This window comes from Neodiprion virginianus, chromosome 5, assembly GCF_021901495.1.
Source record: "Neodiprion virginianus isolate iyNeoVirg1 chromosome 5, iyNeoVirg1.1, whole genome shotgun sequence".
NCBI classification, from domain to species: domain Eukaryota; kingdom Metazoa; phylum Arthropoda; class Insecta; order Hymenoptera; family Diprionidae; genus Neodiprion; species Neodiprion virginianus.
This window is the reverse complement of record NC_060881.1, coordinates 31546839-31571886: the sequence shown is the minus strand read 5'-3', so window position 1 is coordinate 31571886 and position 25048 is coordinate 31546839. Positions and strand designations below refer to the sequence as shown.

At 38.2% G+C, this 25048-nt stretch overlaps 4 protein-coding genes across 13 annotated transcripts; 3 read left to right on the top strand and 1 right to left on the bottom strand.

Moving 5' to 3' along the window:
* Nucleotides 1-16: 16 nt before the first annotated feature.
* Nucleotides 17-5511, bottom strand: LOC124304364 (importin-9). 4 transcript variants are annotated; one of them, XM_046762454.1, is made up of 13 exons: nt 5395-5511; nt 4399-4764; nt 4072-4305; nt 3622-3991; nt 3279-3529; nt 2874-3132; nt 2486-2802; nt 2173-2392; nt 1823-2094; nt 1331-1739; nt 1106-1254; nt 945-1017; nt 17-869 (listed from the first exon to the last, which is right to left on the bottom strand). In XM_046762454.1, the coding sequence occupies exons 2-13, from the start codon at nt 4738-4740 to the stop codon at nt 664-666; spliced, it is 3102 nt and encodes a 1033-aa protein (XP_046618410.1). In that variant the 5' UTR covers nt 4741-4764; nt 5395-5511; the 3' UTR covers nt 17-663. The 4 variants fall into 4 exon arrangements, with proteins under 4 accessions (XP_046618410.1, XP_046618409.1, XP_046618411.1 ...); XM_046762453.1 differs by having other exon boundaries at nt 5279-5490; XM_046762455.1 differs by lacking the exon at nt 5395-5511 and adding an exon at nt 5191-5293.
* Nucleotides 5512-6571: 1060 nt separating this feature from the next.
* On the top strand, nt 6572-15223 carry LOC124304363 (uncharacterized). Its single transcript, XM_046762450.1, has 18 exons — nt 6572-7204; nt 7621-7734; nt 7813-7959; nt 8259-8490; nt 8611-11153; nt 11379-11435; nt 11676-11848; nt 11951-12225; nt 12344-12594; nt 12674-12770; nt 12865-13032; nt 13112-13269; nt 13374-13517; nt 13598-13731; nt 13851-14034; nt 14129-14532; nt 14620-14830; nt 14960-15223. The coding sequence occupies exons 1-18, from the start codon at nt 7136-7138 to the stop codon at nt 15068-15070; spliced, it is 5472 nt and encodes a 1823-aa protein (XP_046618406.1). The 5' UTR covers nt 6572-7135; the 3' UTR covers nt 15071-15223.
* Nucleotides 15224-16113: 890 nt separating this feature from the next.
* On the top strand, nt 16114-19867 carry LOC124304367 (caveolin-3-like). Of its 6 annotated transcripts, none has more exons than XM_046762461.1 (4): nt 16114-16327; nt 17657-17878; nt 18387-18566; nt 19195-19867. In XM_046762461.1, exons 2-4 carry the CDS (start codon nt 17690-17692, stop codon nt 19390-19392), a joined length of 567 nt encoding a protein of 188 aa, XP_046618417.1. In that variant the 5' UTR covers nt 16114-16327; nt 17657-17689; the 3' UTR covers nt 19393-19867. The 6 variants fall into 6 exon arrangements, with proteins under 6 accessions (XP_046618417.1, XP_046618415.1, XP_046618419.1 ...); XM_046762459.1 differs by having other exon boundaries at nt 16119-16327; nt 17686-17878; XM_046762463.1 differs by having other exon boundaries at nt 16120-16327; nt 17790-17878.
* Nucleotides 19868-20230: 363 nt separating this feature from the next.
* LOC124304365 (glutaryl-CoA dehydrogenase, mitochondrial) lies at nt 20231-23839 on the top strand. 2 transcript variants are annotated; one of them, XM_046762456.1, is made up of 8 exons: nt 20231-20361; nt 20690-20722; nt 21333-21701; nt 21783-21912; nt 22317-22539; nt 22617-22846; nt 23017-23177; nt 23574-23839. In XM_046762456.1, exons 1-8 carry the CDS (start codon nt 20295-20297, stop codon nt 23639-23641), a joined length of 1281 nt encoding a protein of 426 aa, XP_046618412.1. In that variant the 5' UTR covers nt 20231-20294; the 3' UTR covers nt 23642-23839. The 2 variants fall into 2 exon arrangements, with proteins under 2 accessions (XP_046618412.1, XP_046618413.1); XM_046762457.1 differs by lacking the exon at nt 23574-23839 and having other exon boundaries at nt 22949-23090.
* Nucleotides 23840-25048: the final 1209 nt, after the last annotated feature.

Below are 25048 nucleotides of genomic sequence, written 5' to 3'. Positions count from 1 at the left end.
TAAGGAAAAGAATAAATCTGTAATCTATTACAAATTTATTGAAATTTCATAACGAAACTGCATGGTTAATACGATTTATCTATAGTATCGAACTGAATTGATTGAAAAAATCTTATTCAAAAATATAATAACATTTAGAAAATTAATGATAGCGACATTAATGGTAATAATTAACTGTTGTTCAGTCGCCAACCCAAAAGTGCCGTACAAACCGCGGTTACTGGAAGAGCTGGATAAAAAGACAAACATATCTGTACGCATAGGCATACCTACATGCATATGTAATAACTACTTCTAGCTTTACGTATGCGAATTATGATGAAGAAAGTCGAGAGCCTCGATTGCAGTTAGGATAATATAGATAATGTACAAATTTTTAACTACAAACTCTTCTTTACCTTAGTATAATTACGTGTAACATTGTTGTATAAATAAGATAAATTTACATTCTCTGATTATATACTCACTATCGCTTCAATCGTATTGAGTAATTTTTTTTTCGTATGAACGTAAAGGAGCCTGCTCAAATACTTCTTTACGTTTTACATGGGTTATACGGAATCGCATATTACAGGCTAAAATATACAGCAGCGTTATGGAATAGTCGATCTAGAAATCTTTCTTCTTACGCATAATGTCACCAGGTTTTAACGTCTATTACAGCTAAGAGAATGAAGGACTAATGTTCATGCTCGTCAACGCTCTTCGCTCAAGTACATTAAGATGCTGATAAAAGACCGGAAAACAGTGATGCGTCGAAAAATTCAACAGGAAATCGCGCAGGTACTGGCTCAAGTTAAGATGGTAAACCGGGTCGTTCTTCAATTCCAGATCCTCGTCTTCGTCGTCGTCATCATCAGGATCGAGTTCTACGGTAAGCATTTCAATGTGGCAAGTTGCAGATTAGAAAACAAGCTTTGGTTGTTGTGAATTAAGTAACTTACGTATCAAATTCACTTCATTTCCGGGATCCAGCAGCTCTTCCTGATCATCTTCATCCTCATCCTCCTCGGATTTCTGAAAGAAAAAGGAGATACTGATTACCAGTAGACCCGTTTTATTTGAACAAATATGCAGACTATTAAAGGTATCAGTTTCTACTAACATCTATGCCTTGGGTAGCGCAGACAGCCTCTATGTCATTGGATAATTCGTTGATGATGACTTTAAAAATTTTTACCAGAAGTGGTATCGTCGTCCATTGATAGGGTTGGGATTGCGCTTTGCTCCTTGTTCTAACTCCATCCTCCGTCCCTGTACATGAAAATCTTCATTGTTACCAAATTTCTGTTTACAAAGTATTTTTTAACCTGCTTTGTCTCAATTTTACCTGCGAATATTTGGTCGCCTTTTACGGTGATTTCGTTGAGTCGTGTGTCGTCGTGGGTGACGCCATGTTCGAGAATTTTGCACAGTGCTAAGGTCGCAGTTTTGCGATCGTAGTTGCCAAAGAACAAATGCTGTCTGCATACCCATTCAGACATAACAAATGCCAGAGCGCTCTGTCCCGTTGGCCCTGGCACAGTGGACAAAAAGTTGAGAACCGCATCGAACTCGGTGTTGATAAGATGTGCGTAGACCATCAACAAGCTCTGTACAACCGTCAAGGTCTCAGCACGCTGCATTTTGCTCAACACTGCCTTGAGAAGAAGGTCTATATTCTCGCCCAAAGTATTTCCAGCTTTTCTTATCAATGTTGTAACCAACTTGCCGACAAACGTTGCCGTGAATTCGCTGGACTAAATCAATAAGAAATAGATGTTTACATAATTATAACATGTTTTGCAAAGGAAAACAAGTTCAACTCTCTAGGTTTACACACCTGAGGATTTAGCAGCTGTGCCACTATTTGCAAAATGTAATGCAGCCCAGTCTGTCCGTCGCTGTCCCTGTGGCTGATGACTTGTTGTGCAGCAACCGATAGATATGTTCTGATGACTTCGCCGCCGCTCTGCAGAGTCGCGTTATCGTCGGAACTAAGAACACAGTGACATGAGGCAGGAAACGCGCTCTCTATTAAAGCGCTGCTGAGCGGCTGAGGCGAGTGCTGAACGAGGACCTGAAGAACGTCAAGGGCGACGCTTCGAATTCCCTCTAAACAAAGTGTGTGATCAATTAGGTTTCAGATTCGATTTTCGATCGGTAAGGGGTTCAAGGACACCGATTGATTACCATCTTTAGATTTATCAATCTGACTGACACTCATCATACTGACGAGGGTCGGTACGAGCCGCGTTTGTAGCGGTCCGATACATTCGGGATTCAACGTCAATTCTCTGAATATTTCCTGGCAGACTCCAAGTACAACACGGTCGCTGTGAAATTTGAGAAAAGCCGCTATAGTTAGCGGACATATTTTGTTCTCCACTGAGGCAGTGAAGGCTTGGTCAAGCTGTGAACAAGTGAAAGGAGGTAAAACGAAACTGAAATTGAATGTTGCTCGTTTTTCTATCTTTCAAAAATTGCGCTCAAGTCGACTACTGACCGAAACCAAAATAGCAAAGCTCTCCAAAACGATGGTGAGGACCTCTGCAGACATCTGGCTTGCCAGATTGAACAAGCCTTGAAAAAGAGCCGGCAGGTGGGATCGAAGGATGTTCTGGTTGCCGTTGTTGCCCTTGATGAAAGCGTCGCAAAACCAATAGGCGGCCTTTACGGCACTGATTCTGATACAGGCCGGCTGATTTTCTTGCAATCCATTCACGGTGGCTTCTAAAAAACGTGATGTCATTTCTGGTGGCATTTGTTGAGCGTATCGTCCGCCGAGGCATAAACATCGACCCAGTAACAGCGGATGGGAAGCTGTGAAAGGATTTTAGTGAATACCTTTACGCTCTCGAAGATCGTTACACCAAAAGTACTAATATAATTACCGGAATTATTTAAATCGGCTAGTACGACGTTCTCAAGAAATGCGACAATGTCAAATCGCAGGGTTCCCGCCTGTTGCTGTTCGACAATAGTGTCTTTTGTGAGAAAAAACGCTAGGATCGAAGCTTCGTGCAGTTTCCACCAGTTCTGGGACACCCTTTCGTTTCCGCTTATTCGCATTGCATTTCCTGCCTCTATTTGCTTCGTTATCACATCGCATAATGCGTTTGCAGCCACTTCTTCCGAGTGATTGACAATGACCTGTAATTACAGCTGAGAAGATTAGGAATGAATGTTTTGTTGGGCTGAACGTTCGTTCGCAAAACTCTTTTTGCCTTTTTTGTAGATCAACTAGATAAAGAGTTAATTTTGAATAACAGTATGCAAGAAAATGTGAATATACTCACAAGGAGCAGATCCTGTGCCGATATACGAACGCTGTAAGCAAAAGCGTACTGTTCCTCCTCTTCCACAAACTGGCTGGGATTATTGGTCCAAAGTTCAATTTGTTCGTCAGTTATTTCCATGAAAATGATTAAATAGTAGAGTAGTTGGGGTAGTAGATTGTCGACAAGACTTGAGAACCTATGGTAGTCGACCAGAGTGTGAATAAAATCGAATATAGCGATAACTAGATTATTAAAATTAATTATCTCCCCTGGAAGAAGACAAAACAATTGTTAAAAAACAATTCCCTCTACGAGAAATTTAAAATTGCACGAAAGATTGGAAGTAAAAACTTATTCTTACCATCGGAGTCGACATCCTGACTTTCGATATCTCCACCACCATTAACGGTTTCTTCCTGATAAACTTTAGCACTGTCCAACAAAGTTTCCCAAATCGGTGGCAGCATTTGTGGCAAAAAGTTTGAAACGTATTTGGGCATTCTTGTTACTAGCATGTAAATAGCCTTCACAATGTCAGTCTTCAAGCCGTTATCGCTCGTCAAACCATTTTGGACCCTTAAGCTCTGTATAAATTTTTCACAGAACATCGGAATCACTGGCTGAAGATACTGCTGAGTGAATCCTTTTTGGTAAACATCTGTCGCTGCAATCAGTGTACCGATCGTTGTGAATATTTCAACAGCTCGGCCACGAATCCTCACAGAGTATTGCTGAAATAAGTGTTGTGATATTATATATAAAAATAAGTTAATTTGATGAAATATGTATGTACAATTACTGCTGACATTACATTTTCACCCTGGAATATTCTGTACATCTCCTGTAGGATGACGGGACCGACATTTGGCAACTGAGTGTCTGTGAGATCACGAGTAAACTCTGTTAAAACCCGCATCGCTCCATGAACTGCGAACTCGCTGTCTCCACTAAGGCAGTTCACTAGTATATCAAAAAGACCAGGCCAGTTTTCTGGCCAATCCCAGTGCGCAATGGCAGATATTGCATAGGCAACAGCTGTCCTCACCTGAAGATGAAAAACAAGAATGGCAAAATAACTCACACATTTTTTTCAACAACTTGGAAACGATAAAATTTAACAACCAAAATCGCAACAAACCTTGCTGATAGACTCTCTCAGTCCAAGGGGCAAGAGCTCTTTGATTTTTTCCTTAGTCTGTGACTTGATTTCCGGTGGCCTGAACTTCTCTGCCAGAGAGCACCAGTGCGTTTCGACATACTGTTTCAAGATCACAGAAGCCAATTGCCGTATGGCTAACTCGCCATTTGGTTCTACGACAAACTCTGTCAAATGTATACCAAACTCTTCTGTAACTTCCAACGCCTGAATTCGTTGCTCGGCTGCCTGTCTAGTCTCCCTGTGAGGCGATAGTATCCCGTTCAACGTTTCGTACAACGCCTCTCGCAGGGAGCCCTGAACGTTACCGATACCGATGCTCATGGTCAATTCCAGGTTGCCTTTTTGCTATATGTTGAGAAGATAAAGACAAAAATCCTGAACTAAAGTACGTATTAGTTAAATATAAATAAAGTGATTTAATGGGTGGAACAGGTGTTTGAATGGTTTCGATGCTAGAACTAACGCAGAACAAGGCAGTTGCTCTTTAAATAAATTAGCAAGTTTGGAAACTCAAGGGATTGTTCAACGGCAGAAACGGTATTTCGTTAAATTTGTGGATAATTTTCGAAGTAAAAATTGGAAATCAGGTTCTCGTCGAAGGGTTTGTAGATATATACCAATAAACGCATGCAATAGAGAGCAGTTCAGACTTGCAAGTTGTAGGTTATAATTCTTTATCGGCATTCAGAAGTACCGGCATATTTCAACAGAAAAATATACAGTCAGATATAAAATTTGTCGTATGACGAGTCAATTCAAAATCAGAAGTACCACGTTCTTTGTGTACTAAAATAAAAATCGAAGTTTCGCTACTGAGGAGCGGTGATTGCCGAGCATGTGGAAAAAAGCGTGTGCTCACCCAGCCGCTTTCAGTGTTCAACTGTATGATATGCTATATTTATGATATTATGAACATTGAGAAAACGAGCATTGTTTCAACGACACTGCGTTCTGTTATGAACGATTATCTCATACTTTATACTCATTTATTAGAAGAAAACTGAGCGGACATGAACATCACAGGAAACAAAATTTTAATACAGTTTACGAAAAACTACATATTATCAGCGTTGACTGAGGATATAGAAACATCACGATATCGTACACCTGGCGATGTTCATGATGTAGACCACGAGGTCATTTCAAGTAGGGGTTAGCGAAATTTTCTGATCAATCGAAAATACCGATGATTTCTTCTAATTAATCCATTATTTTGAGTCGACGTTTTTACTATTTGATTAATCGATGTTCGATTCTTTTTTCTCAACATCGGATATTTTGATTTTTTTTTCGATGATCTTCTGATGCGAACGTAGACTATGTAGACCAACTGCGACGATTGAACAGAAAAGGAAACAAAAAAAAAAAAAATGAGAATTGTTGACATTGTGTATATTTTTAAAAAAATTAGGGTATAGAATAAAGAGAAACTTTTTCTTGCAAATACATATGTAAAATTTGTGTTTTCGCGCCGATTTGTAGATTCATCAAGGTTCTTATAATCGATATTGTTTTTCAAATATCAATTATTTTCTGAACATTGCCCATCCATAATTACGACCACTGATCTGTATACTATCTGCATAGAGGATCCCCTTGTATCTGTATCATGTAAGAGGATCCCTAAGGGCCTGAGCCTGAAATAAAGGTCCTATTTGCCAAGTTAGTCATCGCTATCTAGAAAGTTGTGAAGATACTAAAACTTCACCTAAATGCGCTTGCGCTTTCAAAAACTTTGAGTTGGGTAACGTACGGTATATTTCTTACGTCCGTGCCTTACATACAACTCTACCTGTTGCGCAAGCGCACTAATGCGGATATTACACAGCAACGATTACAAGCACTATACAACCCGTCCATGCGCAAGCCTTGTCACGTTGTCTGTAAAGAGTTGATTGATTTGAAAATTGGTACTTCGAACGTGGTGTCACGTGACCGATTTAAGAGATTTGACGAAAATCAATCTAATTCCTTCGTAAAACATCGATTCGATTTGAAATTTTTTTTGATGTTAAGAAGTGTGCTCTGGTCAGCTAGGAACGATAAATTATCATATAAATTAATAATTGAATAATATATCAAATATAACCTGCAAGTCTGTCTCGCGGCAAAATGAATGGATGAGAAATCTCATGAAATTTTTTCATTCCTAACCAATCAGAGCGTACTTCTCGACAGTAGCAGGATCAATTTATGAAAAATTGCAATTCAATTCAAAGTTTTACGAAAGAATGAGATGTTTTTTTGTAAAGACTCTTTAGAACGGTGATCGCCCTGATCAAACACCTTGAAACAAGAGCAATTTAATTACTGCAACAGCAAACATCAGTCGGACACTTTTCAATACTTTTAACTCCTGCCGCAAGATGGTGTATCTTCACGTAAACATTATAAAATAAAGAATACCGGCTAAACTTTGGTGGACTTTGGGAATTAAATTTGGCCAATTGGATCGTAATGTGCAGCAGATTATTCCTTAGGCTCGTGTTAAGGGGACGTTGAGGGTCTTAAGGTTAAACAATTAGTGAGGTGTATAAAAGTGCACATATATTGAAAGTTATGAAATTGAATCGTAATTGTCGTGTGCGAATTTTCGTTAGATTCGACTGAGAGTTCATATCTCTTTCGTTGATTGAAAGTTCAGCGTCAGCGATATTACTTCTTGTCTTGATAGTAAATTTACTTCGTTTTTCCGTTATCTGAGAAATGACAGAACATGGATTGGACATTAGAGAGGGTTAATGATCCGAGGAATTTCGTAATTCTCGAAAAAAACAAACAATCGGTAAGCCCGGTATAATTTTCATTATTAAACAAATGCAATAGTGTAACTTAGAATGTTATCAATGTATGTTAACCTAACTTTGTCACTGCATTTTTCACTTCATTCCCTTGATGGAAACGATGATTTTTTTTGTGGACCGCCTCAATGCTCTGATCTTCAATTGGCTTTCGTTTCTTTCAAATTTTTCTTTACTGTAATAAATTCTATCTCTATCATGTTTGTTGAATGTAACAGGAGCTTCTCATGTATCACGTATCATTTCTATTGTACAGCAAGCTTTTATTCTCGTTACCTCTACATAACGCTTTCCTGAAATAGTCTGCATTCTCAATTGATGTCTCTATGATAAATAATGGAATTTTGCTTATTCAGTCCACTACAATTTGTTGAGTAACTTTTCTCATTCCATTTTGCAGTATTCGTGTGGTCGAAAACCAGACAACGACATCATATGTCCTAGCATCGTAGTCTCCAGGCAACACTGCCTCTTTCTCAGGACTGACAACGGCTTGGCAGTTATTGATTTAGGGGTGAATGCTGCAATTTAGCATCAGTCTTTTATTCAGATTTTCAACCTCACAACATCTGCCTTTTCGTTACCCTTTCAGAGCTCTAATGGGATTTATGTCAACGGACGTCTTCAGGACCCAAAGGTCGTAATCGAGCTTCACGATAAAGATGAAATTGGCATAGGTTGTTTGGAAACGTACAGGGAGAATGAGCCAATGTACGTGTACAAACTTTGCAAGGGTAATGTAAGTACCGATGAAATACTGGTGACTGATGACCAAGTGATGTTTTTTAATACAAGCCTGAAGTTTGTAATGTTAATGTGACGATGCACTTTAACGAAAAATTGTTATTTTATAACTGCAGGATAAACTGAAATGTAGCAAAACTTAATAACTGACAGCCTATGTAACATTTTTCAAACTCGCCTGCCCTTCCAAGCTATTCTAAAATTGCCAAAAACTGATTTTTCTATTCAACATCTCATCACATTGCCATTACTAGCTTGAATAGAGTTTTTAAATTAATTTGCTTTGTATTGCAGACGAGTTTAAGGAACCTTGAACAATTTGATGATGTATTGACTCAAAGACCTTTGGAACCTGAGATTCAATTTGTTCCTCAATCCGAACCAACGAGCGTGGTATCATCTGTAGAAAAAAATGCTAGATGCGCACGGAAACGAAATTTGTCGATTGTAAATACTGTTGAGTTGAATTCTGGATTCGCAGCTCCAAAAATCCCTAAGATTAATGAAGAGCATCAGATAATACAAGGTGACCAGCCTAAGCGAAATAGGAATTATGGGCGATCTGAGACTCAAGCGAAACTTTATTTTCAATTATTTATTACGTCTTGAATATTAGCAACAATATTTACCAACTAATTTATTTCAGACGGTAATGCCGGTGTTTCCCAAGTCAAGGCAAGCATTGTTCTTGCTGACATATCAGCAAAACAAGAAGATGAATCACCGGAAGTGGAAGAAATTCAAGAAATTTGGTCGACGATTAAAAAAGTCGAACCGCCAAAGCCAAAAACTGACCCACCGAATCTAAAATTGTCTGACCCTCCAAACCCAAAAACTGACAAACGAAAACTGAGAATCAACCTTCCAAAGCCAAAATCCAATAATCCCGTTAGGCCAGTTATTCCAGTGATTGAAACTAATGTCGGTATTATAGACCGTATGACCCTAAATCTCAAAAGTAATGACGATCAAATGTCTTCGAAAGCAGTTGAAATAAGCATTGATTGCAAGGAGGAGGTAATAATTGAGGAAGAGACTCCAGAAACGAAACAAAAATCTGTGCTACCTGAGCAGAGTGAAGTAAACGACTGCTATGCCTTTGTGCCAAAATACTGCAACGAAACTATAGATAATGTGTCTAAACCAAAGAGTACTAAACTAGATTCGCAGCCTTCCTGTTCTGCCTGGTTCAAAGGCGATGTTCAAGAGCTTGATAAACACCAAGTGGTACACAGTAAAACGGGTCGAAAAAGTCGATCGAGAAACAAGAACGAAGATAGCTCAAAGCACAAAAAATCCACGGAGAAATCAGCGCCAGACGATACTATGGATCTCTCTAACGCGATAAAAATAAGATCCTCAAAGTCACCTCCAAAGTCGAAGGAAACAGCAGAGAAGGAGTTCAACCGGGAGCAACAATCGTTCTATGATCAGACTCCATGTGCCACTTCTTCTCCGTTCAAATTAAGGTCTGTTAAGGAAGAGCCGAGGACCAGTTTCTCGATTATTGACACTGTGGAGTTGAGCGATGACGAATACGACGTTTTCCCAAGCTCTCAGTTGTTCGATGGGACTGGAAGCGACGATGCAATAGACATTGAAGATGGTCCTCCAGAGATAAAGTCGGAGTATATTCCAGATGCGTATGACATCAAAGAGGAAATCATTGAGCCTGACTATGATGAAATAATAGTGCCGTCAGATAGCGACGACGAGGACAACCCCTGGCTTCAAAGGCTGTCGGAGAGCCAGAGGATAAAAGAAGAGCCGGATAGTCCGCCAATGGATTTTTTTGACGAAATGAAAAATCTAAATCTGGATTTATTAAATGCAGCAATATTAGCCGATACTAAGGTTCCCGAAAGCAAAGAACCAGAATCAAAGAAACAGAGCAGCCACTCTGAGGGATCAATTAAAACATTGCAGCCAATAAGTTTCCATGATATCGAGAGAGAACTTAATCAAGAGAACAAAGTTGATTCGGACAGCGGCATCTTTCACGTTTCTGACCCGTTGCCCACTTCGACCAAAGAAAAACCGAGCCCTGAGAATGAGCTTGATAAATCTCTGCGGATAAAACAGACCACTCCAAAACGTCCCGAAATTATCGAGCCATTGCATTTACCACAGCGAAGACGCTCCAGTGTCAAAGACTCTTTTACAGCATCCAGCAAACACGACGACATTTCACCTTCGGCCTCAAGTAGCACAGAAGGTACCAAACTGACTAATTGCACTAGCAGGGGATCCAAGCAGCCCCCACATTTGACATTTAAACAAAAACGTCAACTAGAAATAGACGACAAGATAAAACAGAAGCAATACGAGGAGGAGCAAAGGCGGAGAAGGGTCAAGAATAAATGGGCGAAAAATGTTCCACTGCCTCTAGGAAAAAGGAAGAGTTTACCAATATCTAAGAATGAGAAGTTAGAGATTGTCAATCAACGAAAGGAGAAGCTAAAGGCGTTGGCTAATAAGGAAAAATTGAATTCGGTAAAACCTTCGGTTGAGCGAGTTGCTCCTCAAGGCAAAGCTAAAATCAGTGCTAAGAACAGAGGTGAATTCTTGATCAGTGAACAACAGCAACAAACCGCCTCAACTTCGAAAGCCTCTTCGCGACCAAGTAAGACTTTGAAGACCAAGAAGGAATCGAAGAACAGTACAAAGGTTGCGGAGACTCCGTCAACTTCAATAACTGCGCAATCTCAGTCCAGCAAATTGGCGAGTCCTAAAAAAATTTCCAGCCAAACCGTGCCACTGGAGTCGAGTAAGGATAAGAAGGCGTCTGTGAATAAGGTTTTAGCACAGACACATGAAGAACGAATGGAAGATAAGAGGAAAGGTGTTGATGAAGTCACCAGTTCAATGGCCACGGTTATGATTGACGAAATGATTGGATCAGACAAGGAAGTATCACTAAATCAGAAGGAGAACTGGGTCCCAAATTTGTTGGATAAAAAACGGCAGAAAAAGATTAGGAAGAAAGTTAGATTCGACATGGAAGCTACGACAATTAAGGAATATCCGATCGACTCTAATAATACTATGAAGAAATGTCCTGGAAAAGACGCACTTATACCCAAAGATAAATTGTTGGTTCCACCTCAACAAGTCGTCAATAAGGGACAATATCCTACATTGAAGGAATTTTTATTCCACATATTAGCATGGAATCCTTCGTGGCTGGAGGTAAGTTGAAAACAGTTATTTCATATAATGTTTTAAGCCAAACTCAACACTGTTTCATCACATTTTGTTATTGCTTGACTACTATTGTTGTACGGTTGTTATTTCATTTCATTCTTTAACACAAAAACGAGAATTTTTTTATGATTGTCGATATGGAATTGAAAATTTTTAGCACAATTCATCCAGTTTTTTTTTTTTTTTTTATTCATTGCTTTGTTTCGTTAGGAACAAAAACAACTGAATTCTGAGCCGCCGGTTGTTGTCGTGACTTCATGGCTTAAAGTATGTTGAAAACCATTACTTCATTAAATGTTGTGCCGTCCAAGATTATCATAATTCGACTACAAACCGGACTCTGCTATGCTTTTAATTTTGCTTTTGCTCAGTGCTTTTGCTACCATCATCATTAATCGCTTTTAATCGTGGATAGCTAAGCCGAATTTTCTTTACACCATTTTTCTTTGCATTTACCATACTTTACCTCTTATATTTTCTTTTGCATTTCTCATTTTATTCCATTAGGAACAGAAAAATTTAAAATCTGAACCGCCGATCGTTGACGACAATGGGTTGATACCGTTGCTGACAAATTATAACAATTACAATGAATACTATCACATTATGGTGCCGCTTCTACTCCTCGAACTGTGGCACGGAATCACTAAGGAATTCGAAAGTATCGACCAAAAGAAGAGGTATGTGTTTGAGAGCAAAAATAAATGTACCTATAATACCCTTTCTTTGTATCCCTGCATTGTTGCTCCGACCCGACAATTTATATAACGTCATTGCTTCAGACGTCAAACACTGTTTTGTTCAATCGTCGACAATTCGATAACATGGGAAAAAATTCCATCAGTTAATGTGACATTAACCACAATGATGCTAGAGATGTTGGCCAACGAAAATGAAATAAAAAACCAAATACATCCTGTTTACGGCGATCTTGTGTTTTTGGAATTATGCTATCGTGATGACGATGGTAAACTTCATTTCTCAAAGGTTTTCGCCTACATAACGCACATGCACAAATCCTTAATTACGCCACATACGTTTTTTAATCGTGAGCTCGGTAAGTTCTCTAAATTGGTTGTTTTGATTCATTACCTTTATAAAGACAGCAAAAAAATACGACACCTGACGTATAATTTGCGAAAATTTGAGCACACACGTTTATTTCATGTTTACAGGCAATTATGTGAAACAATCAACACACGTTCTTACTTACACGGTACTCACTAGACCGTTAAAAATGAACCTCTGTAAAAGACCGTTACGATTAAGGTGCGTAACTTATCTGCGATCTAGAATGAGAATGGTTCAAGCTCTGCAGTCATTACCCAGTTCGCCTCTTCTTTCCTCAATACTCAATCCAAAGACTGAATCCCGAACAAATTTGGCTCAGCCCCAAAAACCACTCCAAAACTCTCTGATCACCAAGGTGAGTGTGAGCGCATTGAATGAGACAGGTGTAAATGAAGTGTTTGAAATTTTAAATAATTTCATTTTGTATTGTTAAGGACAAGCTGAATTCCAAGCAGGCAGAAGCAGTGTTCAAAACGACAGAATCAATCGCTCGTAAAGAGCCCAAAATCTGTTTGATTCAAGGACCTCCAGGTGCTAATTTGCTGTTGTTATTTTTCTGAAAAGAGATCCAAGAATATAGTACTTTTAATGTAAAGAAACTTCACGCCAAATTTCGATGTTTCAGGAACGGGCAAATCGCATGTTATCGTTAACATGGTGATGCAGGTGCTGTACGGTGATAATAGGTTCAGAAGAAAAGATGCAAGCTTGAGAATTCTGCTCTGCGCTCCGTCAAATGCTGCCATCGATGAAATAGTACTTCGCCTTTTAAAACGCCGGGCACAGCTACCTAGTGAGTTGTAATTCATTTACAACTCGCACCGTAATATAATTGATGCCATTAAAACGCCTCTTTTGCAATGTGTTTCTAGAAGATGAACGATTCAAGATGGTTCGCGTCGGAATGACCAACGCCATGCATCCAAGAGTCAAAGAAATATCTGTTGAAGAGTTGGCCAAACGAGATGTGAAGAGGACAAACGACAGTTATAAATTTTGGGGTCAGTCAATGGATAGCCTTGAGGAAGAGGTGCGAGTAATGGCCTGGAAGAAAATAAAACAAGAATATATTAGTAAAAATTATTCTACCCATTTCTTAGACATTCACCGGTTAACCAATGATCGTATTTACAGGAAAGGTTTATAGAGGCTAAAATCAACGCCTTACAGTCAGAGTTGTCCAGTATGCAAAAGGTCAATGAAAGTCAAGCCCACTACAACAAGTTAAAACTTGCAAATTTGAAAGCAAGATATGATGTTATAAAGAATTGTGGTCAAGTGAGTGAAATGAATCCCAGAGTAATTTTTGGGGAGCAAAATCTGTTTTGTATTAATTTTTTTTTCTATTATATTTTCAGAACGAAGGTAATACGGACCCTCAATATGTATTGAAACAAGAACGAGAAGCTCAAAACAACATTTTAGTTCGTGCAAACATAATTGCCTGCACGTTGTCATCCTGTTACACTAACATAATGGAATCTGCATTTGGGTAAGAGAACATACTATGACGTAAAAAAGAAATTTGGAAAAAAATTATATCATTATATTAATTTGTCTACTCACGTCCGTGAAACTCAGATCATGGTGTAAAGCATTTTTGATTTTCAGTGACAAACAATTGAATACATGCAAAATTGCTGCTGGTGGTAAAAAAAACAATATATCAGTATGTATCGTGGACGAAGCAACGCAGAGCTGTGAAGCAGAAACGTTGATTCCGCTAATGCTAGGAGTGAATACTTTAGTCTTGGTTGGAGACCCGGCTCAACTTCCTGCAACGATAATTTCTCAGGTATACTAACGAGCGATCATCAATCGCTGGTACCAAATGTTTCTCCACTAATAAAAAGCCGTTTCTAACTTTAGTCTGTTAATATCGTCAACAGAGAGCGAAAAGGCTTGGCCTCGATCAGTCTTTATTTTCGCGAATTCAAAGAGCTCAAGAGAATCTGCAAAACAACTCGGTTATCATGCTAGATACCCAGTACAGAATGGTTAGCCAGATATCGCATTGGCCCAATCAGTTTTTCTACGGTGGAATGCTGAAGAATGCTGAGGTGAACGATACCCGAGCCGTACTTCCATTTCATCCATATAGAGTACTAAACATGGACACTACGCAAAGTCACGATAGGTTTTCGAACACCGATGAGGCGGAATTTGTCGCCAATCTCATACACGGTATGATCAACCACATCGATCAGAGAAAAGTACCGAAACATGTATCCATAGGTGTAATAACCCCCTACAAAAACCAGCAAAATTTAGTGGAAGCTAAGATAAACGAGAGGTAAATGAACGAATTTACTGTCCGTTATGTTACTTCGGTATTCTCCATACTGCGCGCACGAAAATATACTTGATCGTTTTTCAACAGGATCACAAACACCATGGGGAACCTTAGGGGTAAAATAAGCATCGAGGTAAATACGGTTGATAGTTTCCAAGGACACGAACGCGACATTATCGTGATGTCCTGCGTTAGGACAAACGGAATCGGATTTCTGTCGGATCCTCAGCGACTCTGCGTCGCTTTGACAAGAGCAAAACACTGTCTCGTATTATGCGGAAATTTCGCAACATTCAGGGTATGATAAGCTAGACTTTGGAGACGTTGCGAGAATTCCAGCGTTTCTAATATTCCATCACGTAAAAAAAAGTACATGTATATATTTATATACCTACGACATTGTATTTGACAAATATTTAATTTTCAGAGAGACAGAATGTGGAATGCTTTGTTGGAAGATGCTCAGTCCCGAAGAAATTACATAAGACTCGAAGCTACCGCGCGTCCAAACGAAATAGTAGCGTATCTAGTCAGATGACGTAAAAAATTGCGCCATGTCAAAAAACGTTAAATTTAGTAATAATTCATAATTATAAGTCGAGTAATGAAATGTTTGAAATAACAACAGACTGCAGTGACCCTGTAGACAAAAAAAAAAAAAAGTTGACAAGTTACGTCTATCTATGTTAAAGTTCCACAAAACGATACATAACAAGTAATAAACGAGTTTATAGAAATATATTTGATTGAATAGTCACCTGAAATTTTCAAATTTTCAGTTACAAGCCAAGTTGGGAAAGAGTATTCGTCGCGAATGAATTTTTTATTTTTTTTCATTTCTAAGTAGGAATTTCAGGCTATAACTTTGCAACGAAATCAGATTTTCCAAGTATTTTTGTACTCAGAGCGTCGTTACCGGTACAAGTTAATAATAAACATAGCAACAACAAGTATTTTTTATTATGTTTTATACGCGTAGTTGGATATATATATGTACAATATAATTTTATACACGAGTACCCATTCTTTTAATTTCATTCAGGTGATTCGTATAACCGCAGATCGAATGAAATTAAAAGAATCACGCGTAGCAACAAAGTCATATTTGAACGCAGGTGGTAAATATATTGACACGTGATGTAGCAATAATTATACGTAGAAAATTGACGTAATTCCAATTCCTCCGAAAAATTGTTTTAACCGCGAATCGCCAGATCGGTACAAATCACGTTATTATGACAGCTGTAGTTATTATGACTATTATTATTATTTTTATTACAATTGTAATTATCATCATTAATAAAGTCAACATCAATGATCTCTCTACCAATATAAGCCCACATCATTACCTTGTTTATCTAGTTAATTTTTTTAAAGTATTTGCCAACGTAGAAATGATGGAAAAACGTAAGCTGATGTACGTTCCAAATTTTACAATTCCGTTTCTAGGAGCATGAGAATTACTACTTGGCGTTAAAGTCTTTGTATTTTTCGAAAAACCCGGTTCACTTTCTCACGCACATCGCGCAGACGCCTGAGTGACCAGTGTCCAGCTCTCGGACGGAAACTACCCTCTGCGACCCCTGAGATGTAGGTATAGTGTTCGCCAATCCACCTGAGCACACCTGAGTTGACCTGCCGGTCAGTATCAGTCAGGTGTACCTGTGGGTCGTAAAAGCGGTGCTGCAAGACCTGATTTAAAACACTATTCAAAGTTATCTGTTATTACCGTTGATACTGCCGAAAACTTGACAAATTTTCAAAATTGCCGCCAAAATCGAAGACACCTGGAGAAGTAAGTGCATCCTGGCATGCCTGCTTGAATTAACGCGTTATTGTACATTGTCGAATTCCATTTCAATCTCGGTTCAATATTCTGCACAAAAATTATATGCTCGGCGGTTTGTTAATTTAATAGTTTTGCCGTCAAGTTTTATATTATGCATTTTTGTTGCGTTATAACGCGCGGTTCAATTGTTAAAAATGTTCGAAGCGAATTGAATATAGTTCGATGTAGATTACAAAAAAATAATCGACATACTATGTTTCTTGGGTCAATGAATTTCGATTCGAAACCAACCGAACTTCAACCGATGTTCGATTTTCCAATCGATAACAATTTCAAACTTGCACTTTTCACTTATTACCTGTCAAATGATACTGTGGATCGATTCATTCTCGAAGAAATTGCACAATGAGAAGCTCATTCGTTATTAATTGTTGAAATATTCGATTCCCGAGGCCTGCCATGAAATGGTGTCTAATCAACCTATAGAACCTTGATATATTGTATAGAAAAATTTCGTGTCACGACGAATTTATGCTACTGAATAGGTATATATTACCGCGTGATAAAATCTACTAAAATATTTTCCACGGTATGTACAATAAACATGTTTTTTTACGAAGCTCGCTCGACTGTATTTGGGGGTTGATGGCCATCCCTCACGACACACAACGCATTTATGTTCGCCTGGTTCACCCTGACCACGTTTGTATATAATATGCATACGTGCCGCGCTATGCAAATTGTGTTGAGCGTAAGAATTTGAATCAATATAAGTTGCGTGTACAGAATCTGCCCGAAACCAATTACTTCTATTTCCTTTTCCTGGGATAAGAGGTTATATTCGCAAAGTATTCTCGTATGTCGGCGACGTAGTCTTACGATAAAAATGTTCGAAATTATCAGGTTATACTCTCCAAGTATTCGAAATTTTTCAAAAAAATTACCGTTACGCCAGCACATTCGGAATTCCAAATTCAAACTTTGAATATCGGAATGAAAAAATTCAGCCAAATACAAACGTCATTGATATCCTGTATTTGGAGCGAAGAGGAGCGCGATGTGGTAAATAAATAATTCACAGTCACACCTGTAATCGATTTACAGTAAACCAATGTTCCGTTTTTAACGACTAGGAGCGTGGGCTATAGTTTAATAATGACCCGTCGATTTTTATCGCATTTACGATAGCCTTGCGCCACTTACAGTAATTTATAAAATCGTACTTGACTTACATACAAGGTACTTTTCATTGAAATCGTCTACTGCAACAGAATAAAGAGCAGATTTGTTCTATAAGATTCCGCGAGTTACTAAGGGGACGAAATATTAGTCAAGAATGGCCTGAGCTTCTGATAATTTTGCAGAATAATGGTGCCTGCAACCCGTGGAACGCAGTCGATCGGGTCCTGGTTTCGTTCGTTCAAAAATCTGAAGTTACTTCCGTTAGTATCCGGATTTCACGTTGCAGGCATGGAGAAACCGGACTCTTCAATGGGCGGTGGAAGCGTCATCGAACTCGAAGATCGCGATCCAAATAATTTAAATCAACATCTTCAGGTAAATCGGAGAAAAAGAGAATTGTAGAAAATAAATTAGAACGCCCTTTGCGTATCCCCGCAATTAACGGCTTAATCACCCCAAGATTCAGAATTTTTCAAATCGGGTTAACGATGTGAACGGATTACGTTCATAATCAATAACCAACACGGCTAATCTTTGTTTTATACAAACATATCAAAATTTATTGAAAAATTCTTGCGTCCTTCCTCTTTTTTTTCAACAGTTGCTGCACGCAGAGTAGATAACAATATTGCCCTAAAAGATAACAAAATTTTACCTACCCATCAAATATTTAACCGAGGATATACCTGGATCGTTAAATATTCAATGCAGTATAAAACAAGAGGTGGAAAAATTCTTACAACTGTATTCACCCTGCATATAAATCTGAAACATTCACCCAGATTTAAGTCGTTCAAACGAAAAAAAAAAGTTAATTAATTCTCAGCACAATTTTCTTTCTTGCAATCTGATAAATCTTGTTAATAATTGTAAATTCGTCTAGGTGATGTGGGACGATGTGATCGGGGAGCCAGATGGTATCAGGAGTCCAGAGTGCGCGTGGAGACTGAGTAGCCACTGCTTCCGGCTTTCGAGGGGTTGCTGTTACGTGTTCCTTTCGGTTCTCGTAGCGCCGCTGGCAGCCCTTTGCCTAGGCTTTACCTTCGCGTGTCTGGCCTTTGAGGTATGTAGGTATATAGGTAGGACACATCCCACTACCTCGAGTACACAAATGTGTGCGTGTGTAATGTCAGTGACCTTTTCGGCATTGTCCGACACGCAAGTCCATATATTGTGCACGCACGTGACGCATATATCGCCAAACCATAAACACACAGCCGCAAAACCCCTTCGCGGTAAACCCGAAAGGTAAAAAAGATCGATAAACTTTAGCCCTGTATATTATTTTACATGTGTACAATAAAAACGAAGAATGTATACAGAGTTCGTTTACTGCAAGCGCCAGAATATCTTTCGTACCAAATTATTCGATAAACTCTTATTGAATAATGTGTATTTTATATATAACATTGATAGACAGACAGATCAATATGGCCGCCGTTGACATGCTTGCGATTTGATTTTTGTCACACAATCATTTCGGGCGTTTAAAAGTCATCGAGCGTTGTTTCACGACAAGCGAAATGACGGCAAGAATAGCTTGGTTATCATTTTACCATTGATTCTGGCTCAAGAAATGAGAATTTACGATTATTATGAAACGTAGGTTAAATAGAATTGTCTAAGGCGATGTAATTCTCACTCAAACGGCGTGCTGGGACCGTAATTAAACCTTATTTGTCATATTTCAGCACATTTGGTGCATTGCCCCTTGCCTTCGAGTTTGGAAAATCTCCTGCGCAGCGACGAGGAACTTCTGCATGGCTTCTGTTCAAGCTGTTGTTCGTCCTTGCACAGAATCTGTTGGTTATCTGTTCCACAACGTTCGAATTATGAATCAGAGGTTGCCGGACGGCCCGGATAGAAAGGACGATATACTTATTATCTAAGCCGAAACCGAAGGAGTAAGAAACAAATCTGAATAAAGCATATAAGATAAAAAAAAAAAAATACGCTGGTGATCCAAAAATATTTAATTAATTATTATAATAAGACCGAAGAGAGAACTTTTATAAAACACGATGTACAAACGGTTACAGAGATGATAAGAAATTTATGAAAATTTATATAATACAGATATACGTATTTATAGGTACATAGTTCAATATATAATTGTATAAACGAATTTCGTTGTTGTTTAGGCGAAAAAAAAGGTATGGTGAAGTCTGTTTTTAAAGAATTATTGCTTTAACCTAGCAATTATTTTATTAGTTTTCGTGCGAATAATAATTAATTTGTCCTAACCGATAATGTAAGATTATGCAATTACGGTTGAAAAATCTATTGTCTAAAGGTGACCAAATATCCGTCCAATACGCCCAAAACTTGAGTGTTTCTAATAAATTGAAGACATTTAATATTGAATAGAAAATTTGCAATTTATTTATACGAAAACGATACAAGTGTTTGTTCCGATTTAAAAGCTATGAGTTTAAAAATCCCGCCACGAGACGTTGCGCTCAACAGGCCTTATCTAATGTTCATATTACGCAGTCGTGTGTAAACGATTGTGTAACGCAATCGTTACGTCATAGGTCTTGTGTTGCCCACAAAATAATAATATCATATGCAAAAATTTCGCAACAACACTTGTATCCTAAATTACACATTCCATATTTATAAAAACAAGTTGCCTAGGTCATCAGCGACGTATCTCATGCAGCATATACAAGCTCGTCACTCATTATCACTGATTGCTTAATTTTCTCGCTTTTTTTACTGCTGAACCGAATAGATACCATGTATTAAATGTGTATTTACGGTGCAAGCACACCAGTTGATTCGCGACGACATGGCCGTTCAGTTGCAAAAGTTTTTCACTAAACTGGGCAATGCTAACCCTGTTCAATCGGCTAGGAGTATCCTTTGTAAATAAATTGTCGATTATACATCGGTGCTAATTTACTACTTGCCCTTCATTTATCAACATTAACTGTGTGCGTGATGATTGATTCTTTCAATACATCTAAGCCAAAACGATTTTTCACTGTGTTCAAATTAGGAAATCATACCTATGATAGTTAAAATTTTCGTCCGTTTGCCTTTTCTTTCATATTTTGGTCGTATTCATTTTTCCTCTAATTCACCGAAAATGTTACTCTGTGTACATCGAACATTGTAACTTCGAAGCAATGAAACAAGGCAACTTATGATATACCGTATTGTTCTTTATTAGAATTTCCTCAGATTTGTCAGTTTCGGCGTGTACGAGAAGCCAATGTGAGTACATAATTTAATTAGCCCAAACTAACCCTTTCACTTCATCGAATGCGTTCTTTGGATTTTGTTCGAGTATACAAAACTATGACGATGATAATATTTTGTGCCTGTCTCTTCGGAAGATTGGTTGAGGTTACAGAGACTTTCTAATTCCGTTTGATTATCTGCGTTCTGCTACCACTCTCTAGTGAAGATATACTGTACTAGCCAGACAAACGTTGGTAACACGTGAAACTCCCGCCTCACATGGTAAGGAGGAGAAAACCGCGAAATATAATTTATCTTGACGTATTTTTTTGACGAAAATTTTGCCTACACCATTTCCTGTAGATATTTGAAATAAATTTTTTGTTTGGTTTTAGAAAAGTACTTCATCATTATTCACATACTGTAAAAATATCGTGAATTTTTCAAGTCAAGATTACGAATAGCATTATTTATTATACAATTATTACAGAATCTACGTGAGAGCGATCAAGATGAAAGTAATTTTAAAAATTTTGCAGAAGTAATCAATTTCATTTCATGTTTTTTTTTTTCATATTACTTATCACGGTGAACTGCTAAACTTTTAAAATAATGCGATTCAAAACAAATATGACATTTTCAGCATCATTTCGATGGAACGACGCGCTGAATTTGGAGTCGCAATTAACGCAGGATGAGATCCAGGTTCGAGATCAGTTCCGAGTTTATTGCCGGGAGAAGCTGCTGCCGCGGATAAAACATGCCAATAGAACCGAGTACTTTGACAAGAATATAATTACTGAGTTGGGGGAAATCGGTGCCTTAGGTTGCACGATTAAGGGATATGGATGCGCGGGAATTTCAAACGTAGGATATGGTCTCCTGGCTAAAGAAATCGAGGCTATTGACAGCAGTTACAGATCAGTTCTTTCCGTACAATCTTCCCTCGTTATGGGCGGTATTGACATGTTTGGAAGCGAAGAGCAGAAGCAAAAATATATTCCGGCGTTAGGTGGGTCGCTTGATTAAAATCACCATATATAAGTGCATTAGTCAGTACCCTGTATAAGAGTATCAACGATCTTTTCCCCAGGATCTGGAAAACTAATCGGATGCTTTGGACTTACCGAACCGAATCACGGCAGCGATGTATCCTCGATGGAATCTCGAGCCAAATACGACGGAACAAAAAAGATTTACAAATTATCAGGGAGCAAAACTTGGCAAGTATAATGATACGTGTAAGGTTGAATTATCGAACGTTCTGTTAAATCTCATGCCGTATTATATTGGGGGGATTATGTATCGTATTATATTTAACTTTACAAAAAGTTTTAAAACTTTGAAGTCATAGTGAAATAAAAAAGTCGCCTGCGTATAGGCAACCTAGCTTTCGCGGGAGATAAAATCCAACAGGCGAAATTCGGGTTGCCCAAACTAAGGCGAACTTTGTTTAGGAATAATCTTCTTGTAAACTTTGAAGAATATTTTAAACTTGTTTCCGTGACGTGGTGAAAAAATTGATAGAGAAAGAAACAAAGTAATTGAGTTTTAAGAAAGTGGGTGAATAAATTTTGTCTTTGTTTTGATTGTTGTCGATTGATTGGTGGTTCTTCCATGTAATTAGGATAACCAATTCACCGGTGGCGGATATTCTCCTTGTTTGGGCAAAGTGTGAAGACGGAAAAATTCGGGGTTTTATCGTCGAGCGAAAGGGTAACGAAATGGGACTGACGACGCCGAAGATCGAGGGGAAATTTTCTCTGAGAGCTTCGGTTACCGGAATGATTTTAATGGACGACGTTATAGTGCCGGAAAACAACGTGCTCCCGAATGTTGCCAGTTTGAGGGTATGAAAGATGAATGAAAAAAAAACGAACATCAATATTTGCAGCGATATTCCTGGTTACTTTCACGAATCTTTCAGGGGCCTTTCAGCTGCTTGAACAATGCGAGATACGGCATAGCTTGGGGTGCTTTGGGGGCCGCTGAAGCTTGTTTAACTTTAGCAAGAGCTTACACTATGGACCGGACACAATTTCATAGACCTTTGGCGGCTAATCAAATTATGCAAAAGAAAATGGCCGACATGGTAACCGAGATATCTATCGGACTGCAAGCCTGCCTGCAAGTTGGTAGACTCAAGGATAAGCAGGAGTAAGTTGTACATATTTATAATCGGCATTAAACTTCAATTCTTGAAAATATTGCAAGGGAATGTGTCTGTTGTTTATCTTTTTCTCTTCGTTTTTTGATTAGAATTTAACTCGAGGTAATTGTTGAAACGAGATTTTAATGGATAAATTTTTCGACGTAATTTCGCGCAGAGCAACACCGGAAATGATATCTTTAATAAAACGAAACTCGGCTGGAAAGGCGTTGGACATTGCGAGAACAGCGCGAGACATGCTTGGTGGAAATGGTATTTCCGACGAATATCACATAATACGACACGTGATGAACCTCGAGGCAGTAAACACTTACGAAGGTGGGTGTACAAATTCGTTCAAGTTATTTCTCTTATTTTTGTTTTCAACGTATATTGGGATCCTTAAGGTTTGATAATTGTGGCCGAAACAACATGGCGTCGCAACTGAATAATCAGCCGATTGTTTCATGAGGTTTTTAGAGCAAATTATGTGAATATCAAGACACAAAGAACTCCAAGCAAGTTGTTAGCGTTTCTTTTTGTTCCATCAAGTTCATGTCAAGAAAAATGAATGGCATAAAAACACTTTTACAATTAAATACGATCCGGCTGAAATTTTTCATATTTCGTCTTCCAGGGATATTTGCGAAAAAGATTCTCAAACGTCGGGAACACACGGATATTTTACGCAACATAAATCATGAATAACGAACGACGTATTTAATCACGTTGCAGGTACTCACGACATTCACGGATTGATACTTGGCAAGGCGATAACTGGAATAGCAGCATTTGCCAATTAAAAGATAATGCGATAGATTTACTCAGGGAAAGAGAACAATGAAATCATCGTATAAATTGTAAGATTGGTTTTTACGTCCGAAGATCATTCGAATGTTAAATTACGTTAATGTATTGTTTCTTTTCATTTTTTTTATTCACTTTTCTTGTTTCTTTGTTTGTTGTTTTATATTGAATAAAAATTTTGTTGAGAAATAAAAGACTCATATCCGTACTGCATGCATTATACATTTATACGATGTAATACGCTTGACGTAATTTATTTATTTTCATATCTATTGTTTGCTAAATACCTTATTCTTGAGAAGAAGCCGGCGTGTTTGAAAACTTTTTCTTCCATCACTTGAACGCACAAACAATCACCATTATTAGAAAATCAATAATTTACTAGCTAAGAAAATTACGATTATAAAATTTTTCCTTGGACGAACACCGGATTATCTATTTTTATAAAACAAACAATTCGCGATCCAAAATCACATGATTCCCGCTCACGATCGACTGTCCGACAATTCACGTTTCGCGTAAATCTGCTTGCTGCAGCGCTGCCTGCGGAAACTGAACTGAGAGAAACGAGTGAGTTGATACCTACGGAAAATAGAGAGTGGGGAGGATTTGCACGCTGCCGATGTGTTTACGTGTTACGTTGATTATTCCGAAGCTGTGCGAGTCAATCGACTCGATGAATATAGGCTCTGCACTCTTCAATTTGAATAGTTTTTGGCCTAATTCTGTCGTTTCGAACTAGTTTTACATGTTCAATGAATAAAAACCACGGTTTTCTCCAATACATCTGTGCAGGGAAACTTTTCAAAATTTGATAGGGTAACGACTAAGTTCTATATCAACATTTTTTGTAATTTTCACAAATTTCCACCTATCTTGTCTTCGAAAATCCAATCTAACATTATTATGATTCCCTATTTTTACATGGACAGACGTTTGTACGCAAGGGTATGTAGTACTCCTGCTTTTACCGACCGAGCAAACGTGCCCTCATTTTTTATATATCGAAGAAACAAAAGAACGGGAGAGCGATGCACCGAAAAATTTGAATCGTGTCCGTTACTTTGTTTATTTAATATACGAAAAACAAGGGGGAGTTTCCTCCGTCGGTAAGGTAGGAGCACTGCATGCCCTTAATGAGAAAATATTACCCCTTTTTCACGTATTTAAGTACTCGAATATACCGAACGATTTTCTTACGAGTTTTGAAGAAACAAATAAATATTATGTAATATACGAATGTAATCGTATATAAAGCTGTAAAATAAACCATCGGAATTACGAATATATGTTGATAATTAGTAATGATATTGAATTTTAATTACTTAGTAATTAAGTGTCAAAGTACATAATGTCAATTATTATCATACAGGTATACAACACACGATGCGTGCATATTAACT